A 20,504-nucleotide genomic window follows, 5' to 3' on the forward strand; every position below is an offset into this window, starting at 1 on the left:
TTAAAAAAAATTTTTAAAGGATAAAGAAAGTATGATGTCTGAGCTGTGCTTATTGAGGTAAAGAAGTTGGCTTATTTTATATTATTTGATAAATCCACTGAGCAAAGATATACAGAGGGTCTACTCTGTACTAGCCTCAGTTCTAGAAGCTGGGGATAAAAGTTGGGAAATAAAGCCATCAAGGAGCCCTGGACCCAGTTCTCCAGGCTGCACAGTGACTCAGTTTGCTCTGCTCTGGCTCTGACCATGGGTGGCCCATGGAGGCCTACAGACACCCAGAGCTTGGGCAGGGCCCATCCATCAGTAGTCAATGTCTCTGCCCTCAGGAAACAGACTCGGTGATTGCAGCCTTGAGCCCACAGTGGCTGGGATCTAGACAGAGCGGTTGCTACCAAGAAGAGTCCCCCAGTTGGGGGAGGATCGTCACCCTAAGGCAGAGGCTCAGTTCAGGAGGTCTTTCCCTCTCCACACAGACCCAAGGCTGCACAGAGCTGTGCTCAGATCTATGACTTTCCCTGAGAGCGACTCCGTAGTTCGATGTCTACAGAGTGAACCTCCCTCCCTACTTGGGGAAAACCCCCAGTCACCTCCCTGAGCAGACACAAAGTGGTCTGACCCCAGGATGATCTGCCCCTTCCAGTTTCTTCTCTGGTTAGGTAATCTGGGTGAAACCACAATCCCTGGCAGTCTGCTTCCCAGTCTGAATTATTTAGTGTAGTTCCAGCCCAGTGCCATTGTTGGCCTGACAGGATCATTCAACTTGGGCTGCTGATCAGCAGCATAATTCACGTGACACTTGGGCTCTGGGGCACGGCATCTGGGTCTTTTCTGGGTCTCCCCACCGGTGTATAGGGCAGACAGTCTCCGCCTTCTCTCAGGTCACTAGATGGGTAATGCTCAGGTCACTCGAGCCCTCTCTCTCTCTCTCTCTCTCTCTCTCTCTCTCTCTCTCTCATGCACACACACACACACACACACACGCGCGCGCGCGCGTGCGCGCACACACACACACAACAAGCACATTCCCCAAACACAAACATTAATTCTCGGTCATTACCCTGTGTTGAAGGGAAGTGTAACAGCAACTTCCTAAGTGCACAGGGCCTGCCCAGCTTCTCCAGCAGAACAGGCGAGCTCCCTTTTGCTCCTCCTGCTTTGAGATAGTGCCCCCATTGGTGCACGAGAAACAGGACCCCCTTCCAGAGTCCCACACACACCCCTAATGCCTACTACCACTTAATCCCCAAAGACCTTGAAGATGCTTTCCTTCATTTTTCCTGTACTTACTAGGTCAGGTCACATTCCTGAGATCGTTTATACTCTTGTCCAAATAACCCCCAGGGGTTTTGCTCCTTCAGTTAGGCAGGCAGTGGAAGAATCATTTTCGCTAGGATGACTCTGCTGAATATAAATGTTGCTGAAGAGGTGAATGGGACGAGCCATGTGCCTGGGTGGGCTCATTAAGGAGCGGTCCAGGCAAACCCTGCCCAGTCCTCCAGGGTCACCTCTGGAGCATCAGGGGTCACACTCTCCCAGCTCCCCCAGCTACACTGCCACCCAGCCCAGCCTCGTCTTGGGCCTCTTCTCCGGACACAAGCCAGAGGGCCCATGGTTAATGATGGAGGCTGGCGTGACATGACCTGGGGGCCCCTGCCCACAGATCTATGCCTGCTCCCACTGCTCGCCCACCCATGGGCTCCTGCGACCATCAGCCCTGTGCGGATGTGTGTCCAGAACATGGTGCTGACTGAGCCTGAGGTTCTGAGTCCCCAGGCTGGAGCCCAAGGCTGGAGGTGGTTTGTACTCCAGCTGTTTCCAAAACAGCAAGAAAATTTTCTGCCTCCAGCTAGAAGTTATGTCGAGATAGTAAGACTCAGAGATGAACAGAGCCCAGCTTTGGGGTGGCTAACTAAGCCCCTGGGGGAAGAAGGCTTATATACATAGGGCGAAGCTTTCAAGGCAACAGGTAGGGAATCCCCAATAGTCTGTGGCTTCCACGCTCCATGTTGCTGAGAAGCCTCTGAGGCTGTTGCCCTACTTAGCTCCGCTGTGGTCAGTGTGCATCTGGAGTTGTTGGCTTTTGGTTTTCCAGAATCCTTAAGGTCGCCCTTTCAGGAGCCCCTGTGCTTCTCAACCACGTCTGGGAAGAATGGCCAAGAAGTGACCTTTGGATGACTGGCCCTGAGCACAGTGGACACCAGACTCACACCTCCACAGGGCAGCAGGACCACAGAGAGCAGGGTTAGCCCTCAGACCACGGGGCTGGGACCCCCTAGATAGACATTACGGGAAGGAAAGGTGGCCTTTTCCTACAAGAAGATCAGCCCTGTCCAAAGCTCTTGTAGATGGTGTTTTCAAAAAGGAGCACATGTCCTGTCTCTGGAAGAAAGCAAACAGGGGCAGACTATTCTGGAAAGAACCCATCCGTGGGAAGTTGGACTCAGTCCACTTGAGGTCTCTCCCACTCAAGAAGCCCTCAGTTCTGAGTGTGTGGATGGGCTGAGTTACTTACAGAAGGAGGCAGGGTCCTGGCCTTCCTGCAGCATCAAAGCCTCCTGCCCCTGCAGGGCACTCCTGAGCAGCTTTTATCACGGGCTTTGAAGGGAGAACAATAATCCCATACTTAAACCAAAACATCTTGCGGTGGGGGCACAGGCTTTGAACACATCCTTGATCCTTCCTGCCACCCTGCAAGCTCCCAGGGACTCCTTGGGCTAAAAGGGGGCAGGGGGAGGGCTTGCCCAACACCTGCCCCAGCCCCAGCTGAGATGTCTCAGGCCTTTGTCACAGGGAGCAACTGGCATCGGGGACAGTACGGTTTGACTTCTAGACTTGTAGCCACTTCAAATCGTCCACAATAGCAGTGACTTCCCGAGATTCTAAGGCACCACAGGAGACCATGACCACCTTGATGCCTTTCCAAGATGTCATCTTAGAAGCAGTGACATTTCAGATGAAGTCATTTCTTTTTTAAAAAAAATTTTTTTTAACGTTTATTTTTGAGACAGAAACAGAGCATGAACGGGGGAGGGTCAGAGAGAGAGGGAGACACAGAATCTGAAACAGGCTCCAGGCTCTGAGCTGTCAGCACAGAGCCCAACGCGGGGCTCAAACCCATGAACCGTGAGATCATGACCTGAGCCGAAGTCGGACGCTTAACCAACTGAGCCACCCAGGCGCCCCCAGATGAAGTCATTTCTAAGGGAAACTCCATCCCATTTTTCAGTTCCTGAATGAACGGAAAGTTTAAGGAATCCCCTAGCTGTCTGGATTAACTAATTAGCTAGTTAGGCAAGTGGTTAAACTGCTCTGGGTCTCCTTTTTCTCATCTGACACTGCGTGGTATGTGTGTATGAGAGAGAGAGAGCGAGGGAGAGATTTCACATGTGCTCATGTCTAATCATTTACACAGATGCCTCCATCAGCCGATTGGACAGCATGCTCAGATCCAGCAATCCAGCTTTGGCTTAAAATAAAGCTGAAAAAGTCACCTCCACCTGATGGGCCTCTAGGATTACTCACTCTTCTGACTTTCAAAGTCTCTGAACCAGATCTCTCAAAGCAGGTTTTCTAACTGGAGTGTGCTGATACTAAGGCAAAGTGATGTCCTGTAAAGGATACTGTGGAGGGAGCTTCTAGCTGGGGGCGCGTATGTCCACACACAGACTCCCTAGTACAACTTGCCCCTGAGGACTCAAACCATATCTGATTCTACGTGATATTCCTAGTACTGAGCACAGGGCCTGGCACAAGGCAGTTGCTCAGTGAGGAGTCGGGATGAATGGCTGATGAAATGACAGAACAAACAGCCATAAAACCTACTGAGGCTATTGCCAGTGCACTGAAAACATATGCCCTTTCAGTTACTCCTCAGGTCCTTAACTGTGAATGTGTAATTAATAACTAAAGTATCTTGAGAACTTTATGTTGGAGAGAGAGAAGGACAGGGCGGCCTGGGTTCTTACTTCTGCTCCAAATGAGCTGTGTGATCTTGGGCAGCCCCCCAGCCCCCATGGACCTCAGTTATCCGTCTTTAAAATGATGGGGTTGGGTTGAATGAACTCTGGCCTCCTTCCCACATCCAGTAGTGTATAGAAATTAAAAACAACACTATTGGGACACCAGAGTGGCTCGGTCGTTTGAGTGTCCAACTTTAACTCAGGTCATGATCTCAGTTTGTGGGTTCGAGCCCTGCATCAGGCTCACTGCTATCAGTGCACAGCCCACTTTGGATCCTCTGTCTCCCTTTCTCTTTGCCCCTCCCCGTCCTCAAAAATAAATAAACATTAAAAAATACTATTTTGTAGAAAAGATAATATCAATTTTGATGTTATCTAACAATAACATCAATTTTGATGTTGTAAGAATCTTTTTCTTTTTCTAAACAATTTTTTTAGATCTTTTTCTTTTTTAATTTTTAAAAATATTTATTCATTTTTGAGAGAGAAAGCATGCGGAAGAGGGGCGGGGGGATCCAAAGCAGGCTCTGCACTGACAGCAGAGAGCCCAATGCAGGGCTCAAACTCACGAACTGTGAGATCATGACCTGAGCTGAAGTCGGTTGCTCAACAGACTGAGCCATTCAGGCACCCCCACAATCTTCTGTTTCTATTCATCAACTTGAATTCTCATTTTTTGTTTTCCAAAAAGTGGTAGGAAAGGTTAAGAACTACTCTGGGCCACCTTCAAAAGCCTGATGTGCACCTGTCTGTTAGTGAGATCTGTCTGAGCCAGAAGAGTTCAGGGAAGAACAATGCCAGGGACACATTCATGAATGCTCACTGAACACCCTGAATAAATCTGAAAACTCACAGAAGCCCCGCTTTCTGTGAGATTACAAGCCCCACTGGGCTCCATCCCAGAGTAGCAAGAAACAGCAACAGGAGCTGGGCAGCATGGGTATGGCTTTTGGAGTCCCTTTTCCAAAGCCCAGCCATCCTACCTATCTTGTGTCCCGGGGGCAGAGGAAGGTGGCTTTTCTCAGGATTGAATGTGACTCTACCGGTGACTGGTCCATACTGTCAGACACACAGGGGTCCAGACCCCTGAGACAGAAAGGTGCTCTCCCTTACAACTCTGCCACCCACTACCCTATAGGCATGAAAACTTGGTGGTCTCCCTAAGAGAAATGAACAGGGCTTTGGGCCCCAGGTGGGGCAGGAGGTGCCCCAACCCACCAAGATCAAAGTCCTTGAACCAGAGGGAGAGAAAAATCACCCCCACCCTGAGTAGGTGCTCCCATTTTCTGTAAGCTCATTCTTAGCTAGAAGATTCCTTGAATTCAGCCCTAAAGAATTAGAAAATGATTGGCATCAGCAAAGGGTACCCTAAGGGTACCACTTGATGTTTTCCAACCAAGTCAGCAAAATGCTCTAAATTCCTTGAAAGGGTTGCAGTGGAGAAGGTTCATGTGAGAACCATGCTGCTGAAGCCACTGTTTACAAAATGTGCCAGACAAGTGTCCAGCTGGTAGGGAGAGAGCCCTCCCCACACCAGTGACAGCATGCTGGCAGTGACAAAAGGTGTGAGGTCATTGACTGTGGCTGCCCTGCCACTCCCTGAAGTCACTTCAGGTCAGATGGAGCTAAGCAGAAGAAACAGCTGCAGATTCAGATCAGTCAGGAGCCCGTGAGCCCCCATGAGCAGCCCAGAGGCCACAAGGCAAGTCACTATGCCAGATGGGTTTCCAGAGCCAAAGATTCTTCCTTGCTTCTGCTAGTCCCATGGCAGAACTTCTGCTTCTGCAGAAGTTCCTATGGCACAGCTTCTGCTATGGATTGACAGTGTCCTCTTTTGTGGGCAGAATCAGCTACATAACTTGTGGGCCCAGCATAAAATGAAAGCATGGGCTCCTTGTTAAAAAAATTGAGAATTTCAAGATGGCGACAGCATCATGCACCCATGAAGCCAGCTCTGGCTGTGGGGATTTTCTGATTCTGGGCAAATCCTTCCCATTGGACTTCACATTCACAGTTTGAGGACAAATGAATCATCAACACCATTTCCATCTGCTTTAAGAAAACAAACAACAGCAACTAAAATGCTTCCATTCTGTAGATATTTATGGACCACCAAGGTGGTGCCAGGCACCTGCGATGATCAAAGGCTGTGCCTTCATGGCACTTACATTCGAGCAGAGGAAGAAACATCTTGTTTCAGTCCTTCCCCCAAACCTATCAGGGACGGCTTGCGGGCCAGCAGATTCTGCAGTAGCTCCTTCATGAAACAACTGTCCCTCAGAGTCACACAGTTAGTTACGAAATTATTCCTTGAATTTCTTCACATATGCTATTGTTCCCTCCAAGGCAGGACCATGAGCTCTTGGTCTTACACAAAGGCCCTCATTTAGTCTGTCGTTCCACGAAAGTTTGCTCAGTGCTTGTGCCAGGCCCAGGTCTAGATGCTTGAGGGTACGAATAATTAAAGATGGGTCCTTGGACTCCAAGCGATCACATTTTAGATGAGAGCCGTGTAATTAATTAAAGACTCCACTAAAGAGGGATGAGGATGTTAATAAAGGCAGGAACAATGTGTTTTGAGCAGAAGAAGGAGAGTGAGGAAGTCAGGAAAGGCAGATGACCTTTGAGCTCTGCTTTGAAGATTCCGTGGGAACAAAACTCAGCCTTGTCTCTTCATGGGGACCTCTCCAAGGAGCATCCGTAGCCAACTCCAGGCCCCCTTCCCTTGTCCTCTTCCTACCCCGCACTTGGGAACATCCGCAGCTGGTCTTGCCTCTCGAGAGCTCCATCCACCTGATACTTGAAACATCCTATAACGTTTTGGACCAGAGTTATCCTGCTGTGACATGATCATGTTCAGTGACAGAGAGCTCACGACCTTTGACTCATGACCTTTCAGACTGTTCTCATTGCTACAGTATTCTTTCTTCTTTTGAGCCAAAATCTGCCTCTTGAACTTCTGTTGGTTCTTCCCTCGAGGCACCACACAGACTTGACCAATAACTTAGCCACTCACCAGAAGCACACTGAACACCTTTTGTGTCCCAGCCAGCATGCTGACACAGTCTCAGCCCTCAGGAATGCACAGGCTCGTGGGTGGCTTTTGAAACACAGTGGATAAGGGGCGCCTGGGTGGCTTGGTCGGTTGGGTGTCCGACTTTGCCTCAGGTTACGATCTCGCAGTTTATGAGTTGGAGCCCCATGTCAGGCTCTGTGCTGACAGCTCAGAGCCTGGAACCTGCTAAGGATTCTGTGTCTCCCCGTCTCTCTCTGCCCCTCCCCCACTCACACTCTCCATCTCTGTCTCAAAAAAATGAGTAAACATTAAAAAAAAATTTTTTTAAGAAATACAGTGGATAAGTGTTGAGATAAGGGTAAGGTAAGGTGCTGGAGAACACACAGAAGGGCTATCCACTCGGTTGTGCGAGGTCAAGAGAAGGCCTCCCACTGGAAGTGATATTTACTCCAAGGCCTGCAGTAAATACAACAGCGAGCTAAGCCCCAAAGGCCCAGAGAAGCAGCCACTACTCACAAGAAATGGGAAGACTCTTGCCTTTCAAATACCATGTTTATTCTCAGGAAGAAAATACTGGAGGATTCTAGTTGTGACAGCCCTGCCCCCTCTTCTGCTTAGTGAAATACCCAGATGTTGAAAGGAGAATTACCGCAGAGAGTTCCCAGGGATGGGGAGTTTATCTCAGGTGCTCTCCTGTCCACCCCCACCCCCAACCCCCGCTGCAACCTGCTCACACAGGCCTGACACACAGTAGGTGTGGAATGGAGCCGGCAGCCATTGGGTGATTTCCCAAGCATGGTCCTGATGCTTTCCAGCTAGACTTGCTGTGAACGGTTGGTGAGAGCTGGGTAAGGTGACAGACAAGGGGGGTTGGGGGGGGAGGTCACAAGAGCTTCATTTTAGGCAGCAAGTGAAAGAGGGTATGCCTTCACGTCTTCCTCCTCCCACCAGATCTGGGCCCCAAGCAGCACACCTAGGATGAGCTGGATCAAGATGGGCTTTATTTCTTAAAGGCACAACGATTGTGTATAAGGAAAGACAGGAGGTGTCCCAAAAAGAGAGAAGTCCCTGGCCATTCCTTAGGAAGAGCTCTCAGATGCCCTTGTCTCTGAGCCCTGAGCCCATCCTCCTGTGCTCACCCCAAACCTGCCTCGTCACCCTGTTCTTAGCCCTAGCACCCCAACCCAGCCGCACACAGGCATTGCAGGGCTGCTGATGATAGGGGAGCCATACTAATTACCAGGCCCAGAGGCCCAGATGGGAGCTAGATCAAATCCTAGTCATAGATTTTAGAATGTCTGTCCGAGAGGGAGCCCAGAAAGCTTTTTCCTTAGGGCCTGGACCCCGTTCCTGGTGGCCCTGACCAGTTGAACCTCTAGTTCTCCAATTCCTGGACTACCAGGATCTGCTAGACTGGTCCACTCCCTCCAGGAGGCAAATTCAGATTTCCTTGAACTCAAATGATGTTTTACCCCTGGCCCATTGCCAAGGAGGGGCCTGACAAATCTTCGTGTGGTTTGAAGAGGATGATTCCAAAGCCCCCTCAGGAATCCATCCCAGATCCCTGCTTCCAGCCCAAACCCTGAAATAAGACTTTCTGCCTCCAAACAAGATAAGCCAAGTGACCATGCTTGACTTCATTTTCTACCACTGACCAACACAGCACAATCTCCCCAGACGTGGAGGCTGCCAGGCCACAAACCCCCAAGTGTGGCCCAGACTCCTCAGAATTTGGAATTGGGCACCGTAGAGTCGATTCAGGCATCCATTTCCAAGTCACTTGGAGAAAACCTGCCAAAGTGAGCCAGCCAAGTCTCCATACAGCGGCCAGCCCTCCCCAGGATACCACCCCAGATCCCATGAAGATCAGGCATTACCAGGCTCAAGTTCAGGGTCGGCTTTCTGAAAAATCTGAAATGCGGGGAGTTTACCTCTGAATGAGAATTTCCATACCAAACCCCTGCCCTGTGCTCCTGCCCCGACAATACAATTTTTGTTCTTATTTAACAAGAAAGTAAAAACAAAACAAAACAAAAACTGGAGCCAACCTGGAACAAAGGCCTTTCCTCCAGTCAAATCCTGCAGTCTAATTAAGCTCAGTTCCCACCTTGTGCCAGGAGAACCAGTTTGCCCAGACTTAAAGCGATTACCAGCTCACTTGTGGTGCGTTTGGTACATTCCTGCAGAAACAGAGCTCTGGGCTCATGCTCTTAGAGGCACTGTGGGCAACTGATCAAATGTCCTCATTTCTTTGTTTTCCCTTTCCATGGTGGGGTCTGCTGGTTTTGCTGAGCTCATAAAAAAGTCAGGGACTTGCTTTCTCAGGTTACAAATGCAGCAGCTGAGTCCTGGGTCTTGCACACACAGTACTAATGGCTAGATCTTTCAAGCACATTTCTTGATCACTTAGGAGTCGTCAGTGTTTTTCCTGGCACTTGTTCACCTGTAAAAGTTACCAACTCTCCTTCCATCTGTGGCCATGTCAGCGAGGTAAGCTAGGCAGGCTCTCCCTGGCTCTCTGCCCCAGCCACCCTGCTCCTCACTCTCTGTCGATGGGTCAACAAACTGGTACACTGCCCATCCAGCCCCTGCTGAGAGCACCATGCTCCAATGGAGAAAGCCTGCTGGTCTGCAGACCCCCTTCCCCTCAGAGCTCAGGGGATTCAGCTCCTGCTACCACATCCTCTGGGACCCAACTGGTGGGTACTTCCTTCCTGAGTGGCAATTGATCCTATGCAATCCTGAGAATCCCCAATTTATCAAGGACCCTCTGAACTCAAGCTATTATTCAATAACTTAGTGGTTACCAAGCACCTATATGTACCAGACCCTACCCTAGACGCTGGGGTTGCAAAAATGAGTATGATGTGATAATTGAGGAGCTTACAGTTGAAAAAGTCCTTGACAAACAAAAGAGTTATTATACACTCATTTATCCAGCAAAATTTATTCCGCTTCTACTTTGTGCTTCAGGTGCTAAGATGAACACCCTAGAGGGAAGGTAACCAAGATTTGTTGAGGACTTAGGATGAGCTGGGCTCTGTGCCGAATGCTTGGGTTGATCTTATTTAATCTCCAAAATTATTTCCACTCTACAAATAGAAAATCTGAGGCGATGGAGAGTAAAAGTAATTGGCCCAAAAATGCACGCAGAGTGTAGACAGAGCTGGGGCTTCTGCCTATAATCCTAGATTTCCCCACTAAACATACTCCCTGTCCTGCTGGGGGAGATAACAACAGAGTGGGAAAGAGGGGGGCTCCCCTCCTGCCCATCTTTGTTGAGGTCCTGGGCCAGCTCCATGAGCTTCAATCTCTTCCAACACCCAGCCGAGGAAGAGAGGGTTACACATGCCCAGGTGGGTCCGTGGCCCTGGCTGAAGCCATTTCCAGGGCCTCCTCTGCATCCCACTTTACAATGGCACTGAGCCTTCTGAATTTCCTGGGCTAACTGGTGAGGCTGCTTTCTAGTTTGTCCCCATGTTAGGGAAGGAGGCTGGATCACCTCAGCCTGCTGGACAACTCGTGGCTTTCTAAACCCAATTAGTGCCCCTTTCCCCTTTGAGTTGTTCATGCCTTCCTTGCAGTTCATCTTTGTTTTTTCTTTCCAGTTTGGCAGGTAACCAACTATACCGTCTATGATTTCTACCATTACCCAGGAAGTAAAAACTTTGAACAGTTCTCCCCTGGCACAGCTAAACACACCTTCTGAAAATCCAGGCTGGCTAATTTATGTCGGTGTTATCTTGTGTGTGTGGTCAGGATCTCCATTTGTCCCACAATTCTAGACTTCCTTAGAAGAAATTTGTAGCCAGAGATTGCTCAGGCTTGAGAAAGGGGGATGGGTAGACGGAGACTCTCATTTACAGAGTCAGCTTGGTTATGTGACCAGATATCACACTTTCCCTTATTTGGCCATTGCTGAAGAATGTGTATGTTACAAGTGACTTTTTGTTAGCACTCCTATAAATAATACTTTTTATTCTGTCAGAGTCCCATTTATAATCTTTCTACCATTAAATAGCAAATGCATTCCTACATTCCTTTTAGGTGTCTCCAGAAGGTTTCAATTGTTTATCCAAAGGTCAAACAAGTTCTGGAATGAAATGAAATCAATCATTAACAAAGTGATGAGAAACTTGCTCCTAGTAACATTTGTTTCTTCCCCTCTCAGGATTCAAGAGAAAAGGAAAATAGCTCCAAATGACAGCCAGGGGACAGAGGTCAGAGAGTCATAAAAGCCCAAGGCCTGGTTCCATAGCCCTTAGGATTGTACTTTCAGATCACGATTTCTAAAATAGAAAACATGGACCAGTCATGCCAAGCTCCCAACCCAGAGTCCAAAACCACCCCGCTTCCTCAGCCCAAAGTGATGGTAATTGTGCCCACCCCGCCACTCTGGTGGCCCTGGGGAGGGTGGCCTAGAGCCCTGGAAATGTGCTTCTCTACTGCTTGCTCATCCCAGGATCACTGGGAGTATTTCCCCAGGGAGCTTGTTGGGCCAGGCACCTTCTCTCAGTTGGTTTTGTCAGGCCCAAAGCCCTGCCGTCTAGGAACACTCTCTTAACTGCCCTCGACTCAGCCCCCAAGATGAAAATATTTGGTTACTCGTCACTACTGCGTTACATGTATCTCATGTCAAAACGGAGCAATTTCCCTGCTTTTTTCTTTCCCAGCACCTAAGGACTACTGGACCCTCCATGTAGCCCAGCCATTCTTTAACAATGCTTCCCCTTATTCTCCACAGCAGCTGTTGCAAACCTCTGCCACTTCTTTGGGTCTCTTAGAAGTGCGTGCTCCCAAAATCTCTGTCTCTTCTTTAATTAATTAATTCATTCTGCAGCTTATTGAGGTTCTAGTATGTGCCAAGCACCATATTGGGTATTAGAGACTCAGCAGTGATGGAGCAGGCATGGCCTCTAGGCTCATCGTGGAGCTTCTGATCTAGTTTACAGTCTCCTCTCCCTCTACGTACTCTTCCCAGGGCATCTTATCCCTTCTCCAACACTTCTGCTGCCACCTATTCTCTGATGACTCCCTCTTTGCTCAGCTGACCCATAAACCCATCCAACTATGTGCCACCAGTGCCACATAGGCATCCTGACTTGTGGCTAGCAGTGAGGAAACTGATCCATGTAGAGAAGGACAGATGACCATCACAACCACGAATCTTATCCCAGAATATTTTTATCCCAAGGATACCTGTTCTGATTCCAGATGAAACCACCATGATGGAAGCCCCTCAGAAGTGTTGCTTCTCAACCCTCCCTCTCTCTCTGCCCCTTCTCCAGTCATGCTCATTCTCTCAAAAATAAATAAACCTAAAAAAAAAAAGTGGGGTGCCTGGATGGCTCAGTCGGTTAAGCATCTAACTCTTGATTTCAGCTCAGGTCATGATCTCATGTTCATGAGTTTGAGCCCCACATTGGGCTCCATCCAGGCTGACAGGGCAGAGCCTGCTTGGGATTTTCTCTCTCTGCTCCTCTCCCACTCATGCTCATGCTCTCTTTCTCTCTCTCTCTTTCTCAAAAATAAATAAGTGAACTTATTGCCCAGGCATGGATGATATTCTTCCCTTAAATCTCCACAGCAGAGCTAAATAAAGCCAGGCTGGAACATTTAGCAAGATTTTACTGAAGGTTCCAAAAGAACAGAAAGGAATTTATTATTTACCGGACATAACTTGCAACTGGCCATTGAGTATGGTTACTCCTAAAGCCCACAGAACATGAATGGCCCTCATAGGGTCTCTGTCTACCCTGGCCACTCACCTAGAGCAAACGTCTCCTCCCCTCACCCAGCAAGATCTTAAAATCACCTACAGCAGGTCCTCAGGGAGATGAAGGAGCCCCCTTCCCCTGTTGCCTAACTTTCTAAGACCTATCCCAGCACTTGCTTCTTCCAAGGAGGGTGATCTGATGAATGTCTCCTCCCTTCAAGGGAGATTTTTCTCATCCATAAAAGCTGCGACCTTCGCCATGACCTGAGCAGCACACACTGGTCCAACTCTACAGAAAGTACAAGACTGTAGTGTGAGAAGGAAGGTGAGGAGAATGAGCACAGTGGTACCCCATACTCACTATATATAAAACCATACTCAACATGTCCTTCCAGAGCCCTGCCTCCAAATCTGCCTGTCCTCTGTTTACTCTTGCCTTAAATAATGGCATCAGCATCCTCAGCATCACCCACATCAGAATCCTAGGGGTCAGCATGGTGCCTCCCACTCAGATTCCCATACCTTCTACCTCCTGAATGCCTTTCCAATCTGCCTTCTCCTCCCCATGTCAGAGCCTTGGTTCAGGCCTTCTCATCTCTACCTAGACCAGGAAAAAGTCTTCCTGACCGCCCTTCTTGCCTCTGGCTTTCCCTGTTCCAATCCATCCTCCACACTGCAGTCAGGGTTATTTTTCTCAAATCATCCTCCCACCATGTATGTAAGGTCATTATCCTGGAGCCAGACTGCCTGGGTTCAAATCTGTATGTGTTCTGTGACCATGAGCAAGTTGTCTAACCTCGTACAGCTCAGTTATCCCACCAGGAAGTGAGGATAACACTATTTACCTGAGAGTTGTCATAGAGATTATGGTGTACTGCTTCTAAATGGTCCCCCATGGTCCCACCTTCTGGTATGCTTGTCCTTAAGTAATATACTCCAACTGAGTACATGCTGGACTCAGTTACTTGTTTCTAATAAATAGAATATAGCAAAAGTAATGGGATGTCACTTCCAAGATTAGGTTGGTCTTGCCTACACTCTCCCTCTCCCCGGATCTTCTCTCTCACTTGCACTGATGAAGCAAGCTTCCATGTTGTGAATGCCCTATGGAGAGGCCTACTGGTGAGGAGTTGAATATGTGGCCTCAGCCAGTGAGAACTGAATCCTGCCAGCAACCAAGTGAGTGGGCCAGATTCTCCAGGGGAGCCTTGAGAAGAATCCAGCCCCAGCCAATACCTTAGTTAGAGTTTTAGCAGAGACCCTGAGCCAGAGGACCCAGCTAAGCTGTATCTGGATTCCTGACTCACAAAAACTGTGAGATAATAAATGCTATTCTTAGCCACTAAGTTTTGAGATAATCTGTTATGCAACAACAGATAACTAATACAGAGACTAAATAAAATGATACAGATGAAGGGCTTAGAATAGGGCCCGATGCTGAGCCAATAAATATTAGCTGTCATCAGCATCATTATTATTACATCTTTCAGACACACTAACTAGACGGAAAGCCCTATGAAGGGACAGAAGATACTTGCCCATTTGTCTACTGGGTCCCAAGCTCCTGGCATGATGCTAGGCACAGAGTCTCTTCCTCATACAGGAAATACTTATGGCTAAAAGAATGGGCAGGAAGGAATGAACTGGGTCTTCCAGACTCTTATCTCTCAGGCCAGAAAAGGGGCCTGCTGAGAGTTGGGGCCGGGAGGGACAGCCTGACTGCTCAGGTTCTCCCTCCAGCCAGAAGATGGGCCAAGTAAAGTGGTAAGGGACTGTCCTCCAGTGGGCCAGAGTACAAGGTCCCTTTGTGGTATTCCAGCCTCCTTGAGCCCAGGCTGTGTGTTTCCCAGGAGCACAGTGACCACAAAGCCAGTCCCTGTATCCGCCCCGCCTCCCTGGAAGGCACAGAGAAAACAATGAAACCGTCATCATCACCAACCTTCTCTACTGGCCTGTGTGTGGACAGGGAAGGCAGGGGAGAGGCTGTGTTTGACTTGGCTGGGTAACATCATTTTTCTTGACTGAAGAAATATATGCCAGAGGGCCTAAAAGTGGAAGGTGGTTCCCACCCAAGAGAGCTTTATTCCCCAGAGGCCAGGCCCCACAGTAATACAAAGAAGCTGTATCTCCCACCTACACATCACTCCATCCTGCTTTAAGACTCAGTTCAAATGTCCCCTCCTCCAAGAAGCCCTCCCCAACTTCCCAGGCTCCTGTTGTGCCCTGGGCCTAATGCCTCCATTTGAGCACACTGTGTTCAGTGCCTTAGCGAATGTATTCCTGGAACTGCCCGGCCCACCAGGGCAAAGACTTTGCCCTATTTGCTTTTGTATCTCTCTCTCATCTCAGCAGAGCTGACAAAGTAGGTGCCAGTGCTGGACGAATTACAGAGAGCTGCTGCATTCTGAATTCACAAGGGACAGAAATAAATCTCTAGAAGGGCGTGAAAGCCCCCTTCGCCCAAGAATGTAGAGAAGATACGGGTTATGTGTGGTTCATCTCAGAAGGGAAGGTCTCAGAAAGTGCTGGACTCTCTGGGGTAAGGAAGCTGGGACTGCAAGGGGTGGGGGTGCGACCCCCTAAGTCCGAGGAATTCCATCTACTCTACTACCAGATGACCCCCTCCTCTGTGCATTGACAAGGACTCTCCCTCATTTTGAGTCAGTGGTTCTCAAACTGAGGGCCCCAGACCCACGGCATCAGCATCACTTAGGACCTTGCTAGAAATTCAAATTTGGGGTCCCCACCTCAGGCCCGCTGGATCAGAAAGTCGGGGGGCTAGGCCTAGCCATCTGTGTTTTAACCAGCCCTCCATGCGATTCTGATGCATGGTTAGGTTTGAAAACCACCATTCTAAGTACACTGAAAAAGAAGTACACACATGTGAAAAAGAACTTAGAAATACAATCCAGATTGGTTTAAAATTAAGATTAAACGAGAACCCAAGCCAGTGCCCCTTGCTATGAAATGCCCGGGATCAATGAAACACCCCACTATTCTCTACGAAACAGCTCAACAGGCAATTAAATGAACTCAGCACATTTATTTTAAATGTGCAAAATGAATTTTCATATCCTAAGAGTAACACCAGATGTTTTACCTCTTTTTCCTAATTGATTTTCCAGCCTACAGCAATTCATCTTTATATTTTCCAGTTGGATCCTAATGCAGCAAGAAGAGTGTGTTCCGGCAGGATTATTAAATGCCATGCATTTTAAAACAAGCATAACTCAGGCTGCCATGCGTCATCTGGGTGGTTGTCTTCCCAAAATAAAAAATAATAATAATAAAAAAATTAAAAAACCAGACAGCTTTTAGCTACCAGGCAGATTTGAGCAGGCAGGAAATTCAGAAAAGGCCCTTTCAGAGGGCTGGGTGGGTCTCCGGGCTCTTGGCTGGTTACAAAGCTGAGTCCTGGGCATTGAGCCCAAGCCTGAGCTCTTCTCCAGAGTCCTGCACTCCCTGGTACAGAAGGATTTGCTAGCTGTAAAACCTGCAAATCAACACTTTGTTTTTCAATGGGAAGTTTTGTCTTTAAGCAAGGAAGAAACAGTAGGCTCTGGGGATGGAGGTGAGTGGGGCTGGGGGGCCAAGGAAAGGGGGGAGGCAGTGGCTCATAGAAGAAGCCAGCCTGGGTGGACCATCTCCCACTCTGCACTTGGAGAAGCCCAGACAATTCCCCTCTGTTGGCCTATGGGCCTGGCTGTGCAGGAGGCCCTGTTCTGGACACGTTTAAGTGGGTGAAAGATCACCAGCAACCAGGTTTGCCTCACACAACAAAAGACCCTGGGTGTCTGGAAAGACAGGGAACAGAAGCCTCAAGCTTTCAAGCAAATGACTTCAAAAGGAAACTCCTCGGTCTCAGCCCTGGGTGTGCAGGGAGATAGGGAGAGCAGCTAAGGGCTGGAAAGTCAGAAAGTGCGGATTCCCAAAACAAAAACCTCACATCTTAGGTAGCTGGGAGAGGTGAACATTATCAGCCACATTCCCTAGAAACTGCTGAGAGCTGGCAGATTTGAGCCATCATGCCTGGAGCAGGATTTTGGTGTGGTCTCCAAGTATCACTCTGCCCTGCCTAGCTGCTTCTGAGACCCCCTGCAGTTGGCTAAGTGTCTGAATTTGGAGGTCATCCTGATTAAATCTCACAATGTGGCTGCCCCAGCTTTAAATCACAGCCGCCCCAAACATCCAGTGTTCTGTCCGTGATGTGGCCATTCTCTGAACTTAGAATACAGCATTCTAGGTTCTGTATAGACACACACCGAGACAAAAGTTTGATGAAAGAAGAATCAGGTCCTGATTTGGGCTCTCCCCTTCCACCTAGGAGCTTCAGCTAGAAAGGTAACAACCTACAGGTAACAACCTGCAATCTAGGGTACTGTGGAACCCCTTGAGGATGTGAAGGGAACCCGGTAACCAGCCTCCTAGCTAGAGACCTCGGCCCCACATCTGTGACAAACACAAAAAGGTTACCTAATTTAACATGCACGAATGACAACCTTTCAAGTTTCAAGGAGTAAGAACCCACGGACTTAGACACGGTGTTATAGGCAGACAGTACGCATTAGGTCAGAGACTTTGGCACTGGGTGCTTGGGTCCCCCACTCATCTTCCTCTGGGATGGGGACAGGAGCAACTGGTCTCCCGTGCCACCCAACCCCCCACACATCCCCAAAGGATTTCGGCCTCATTTACTCCAAACACCATGAGGGAAAGAGTGGCGGCAAGAAGGATCTTGCCCAGAAGTCTCTCCTTGCCCCCACACGCTATTAAATCACAGGAGCCATTTTATAAATGTCATCATCATAGTCTTTTTAATATTTTACATAAAAAAACTGTATACACAGCTTATAGAACTTTTATGTAAACATCATAAGCTCACCACTTTGTCATTTGTCAGTTTATTTAAAAAATAAAAAAACAAGACAACAATTTAGTAGAAGTACCACTGGGTGGGGAAGGGAGGGGGAGAAAGGAGAGACTAGGGGTAGGGGTAGGTTCATTCTCTGTACAGAGATGCAGAGAAAATTTCACATAGCTTTAAAGACTGCCTTGTGAAGAAAAAAAAGGGGGGGGGGTTAAATAGGTCCCAATACTTGTTACTGCCCTTTTATCAAAATAGTGCGCATACCTGCACAAATAAAATCGCAAAACAGTGTTGCCACTTTTTTTTTCAAGAAAACTAAAACAATAATTAGTGGTTTCTTTTTCCTCTTGTTTAAAAGTCATCATCTTTAAAAAAAAAACATCAGAAGTAAATGAGGTTACAGCGTACAAGGGTGGTCAGAATGCTACTGTCTTATGCAAATGACAAGTGCATTAAGTGTCAAACAATAAAACAATTGTGCAAAGAATTCTTTCCAAAAAAACCCAGCAAGTTTTAGCTTTTAAATAAATCAAATAACATCAGTTTCTTGGAATGAACAATTTCCACTTGTATGACAGGCACAAAGTTCGCTTATGGCAAAAAAAAACGACCCAAAGCCCTCTCTGCCTCCTCCAGCCCAGGGCTAGTGAGGGGTTCGCCTGGGGCTGGCCCGCAGGAGACGTGAGTCTGGAAGCTGTGTCCTCTCAGCCCCAAGGCTGTTGCAAAAGTCTTCCCCAGGGGTTGGAAAGATTGCCAAGTCCTGTTCATGCTTGGATGGGCGCCCGACCCAAGGTGGGCCGGAGCTGTTCTGGCGCCCTGTCACTCCACCCACCACCACCATTAAATAACACCATCCTACCTTCGAAAATAAAATTATATCTATATTTATATAACACCCCATCCTCCCCAGCCCTCCCCTCCCGCAGTTCCCGCGGTCTATGTTACAGACAAGGGACAGCAGGCGCTCGCTGGTTCCGGGCGCACATCTGACGGGGCGCGGCTGCACCCCGGCGCCAAGCTCTTCTCCCGGGATCAGAGGCGGGGGTGGGTGAAAGTGGGGCGGGGGAATCGAACAAACACACAGCCACACACTCCGAAGAGGCTCGGCTCTTCAGAAAGGGGTGCTCAGGGGACCCTTGGCACTCAGCGGGGCGCCCGGGCCTGTGCAACACAGCCCGACGCACACAGACACTGGAAAGGGGGCGCCCGGTGCCTCCCACGGCGATTCCAGAGCCGCCGGGTCACAGCTGCCGGGCCGAAAGGCAGACGTCAGGCAGTCCGGTGGGGTCCTTGGGGGGCGCAGGTCTCCCCTTCTTCGGGCTCGGTGTGGAGGGGGAGGGTCGAGCCCGAGAGGGGGAGCCGCGCCGGCAGGGGCAGGCAGGGCGGGCGCGGCCCTCATAGCACCTTGCAGCAGTTGATGCAGCCGTTCTGGGAGCCGTAGCGCTTCTGCAGCGCGGCGCGCGTGGCGGTCTCGAAGACCTCGCGCACGCCCTCCTTGGTCTTGGCGGAGCACTCGAGGTAGTCGTAGGCTTGGATGCGCACGGCCATGGCGCGGCCGTCATCCGTGCGCACGGGTTCCTGCTTCATGCGGGCCAGCTCCGTGCGGACGTGCTCATCGCTGCGCAGGTCTTTCTTGTTGGCCACCAGGATGATGGGCACGTTGGGGCAGAAGTGCTTCACCTCGGGCACCCACTTCTCGGGGATGTTCTCTAGCGAATCGGGGCTGTCCACTGAGAAGCACATGAGGATCACATCGGTGTCTGGGTAGGAGAGCGGCCGCAGGCGGTCGTAGTCCTCCTGGCCCGCCGTGTCCCACAGCGCCAGCTCCACCTGCTTGCCGTCCACCTCGATATCGGCCACATAGTTCTCGAAGACGGTGGGCACGTACACCTCGGGGAACTCGTCCTTACTGAACACGATCAGCAGGCACGTCTTGCCGCACGCGCCGTCGCCCACCACCACCAGCTTCTTGCGGATGGCCGCCATGAGCGGGCCGGGCCCGGGCAGCAGGAGGGGGCCCGCGAACGCCTCGCTGCCGTCCCGCTCGCCGCTCACTGCTCACCTCGGGCTGCGCGCTGGGGGCGAGGGTCGCTAGCTGCACCCGGGCCCCGCGGTGGCGCGTTCTCTCCGTGCGCTCAGGCTGCCGTGGCGGGGGCGCGGGGGCATAGGGCGCGCCGTGGGTCTCCGCGCTGCTCCGGGGCGGTGGCCGCTCTTCTCGCCCCGGGCCCGGGGTCGGTGCCTTTGTGCGCAAACGGTGGCTCGAGCAGCGGAGCCAGCCGGGTCCCTTCCCCAGTTTCTATAGGTGTCGCCCGGGATACAAGAGAGCACTGACTACAGGCAGACTGCGGTGGCAGATGCGGGCTGCGGCCCTAGCGCCCGCTATTTAAAGAGTTCGGCCACTTTCTTAATATAGCCGCCCAATGGGAAGCGAGCCGACTGAGCTCATCGCTGCGGAGCTTGGCTCTGATTGGCCACCCGCCGCAGCCCAGGGGCGGGGCCGGCCGAGCTTGATTGACGGCCCAGGCCGCGGGGCTGGGAGAGGCGGCGACTGGGGAGTCTGCGCCTCCGCTGTCGCTGCGGGGCTCTGGCCGCACCGGGGTTCCCCCCTCCTCTTTCCCGCGTCCTGTTCGCAGCCAGCCCGGGCCCGGAGCTGGCGGCCGGGAGCCTGCGGGGCCTGGGCGAGCGGATCCGAGAGAGGCTGCACTTTGTGGGGCGTTGGCTCAAAATTGTCCCGCTTCCTTGCAAACTCCCAGCGGTGGCCGGCCCTGTGGGGGAGGGAGCGGCTCCTTTAAGCGGTTTTGTTTTTAAATAAACACACGCGCGCTCACACACACACACGTTTGTTTCCGAGCAAGGTTTTTTTTCTTTTCCCTTAGAAGCGGCCCTTTCCCTAACCTACTCCGCCACTCCCAACTCCCCCCACCCTGGTACTCTTCCCTGGGACAG

General features: G+C 50.2%; 1 protein-coding gene across 1 annotated transcript; it reads right to left on the reverse strand.

The window, feature by feature from the left end:
• Positions 1-17,576: 17,576 nt before the first annotated feature.
• On the reverse strand, positions 17,577-19,932 carry RHOB (ras homolog family member B). The gene has a single exon (XM_053891128.1). It carries the CDS (start codon positions 19,542-19,544, stop codon positions 18,954-18,956), a length of 591 nt encoding a protein of 196 aa, XP_053747103.1. The 5' UTR covers positions 19,545-19,932; the 3' UTR covers positions 17,577-18,953.
• Between the last annotated feature and the right edge of the window lie 572 nt (positions 19,933-20,504).

The sequence above is a fragment of the Panthera pardus genome, unplaced genomic scaffold (genome assembly GCF_024362965.1).
Source record: "Panthera pardus isolate Hobbes unplaced genomic scaffold, ASM2436296v1 HiC_scaffold_26, whole genome shotgun sequence".
Taxonomy (NCBI): domain Eukaryota; kingdom Metazoa; phylum Chordata; class Mammalia; order Carnivora; family Felidae; genus Panthera; species Panthera pardus.

Bases quoted from the DNA above. Each gene is read 5' to 3' on its own strand.
- RHOB (XM_053891128.1), bottom strand. From the start codon at position 19,544: ATGGCGGCCATCCGCAAGAAGCTGGTGGTGGTGGGCGACGGCGCGTGC.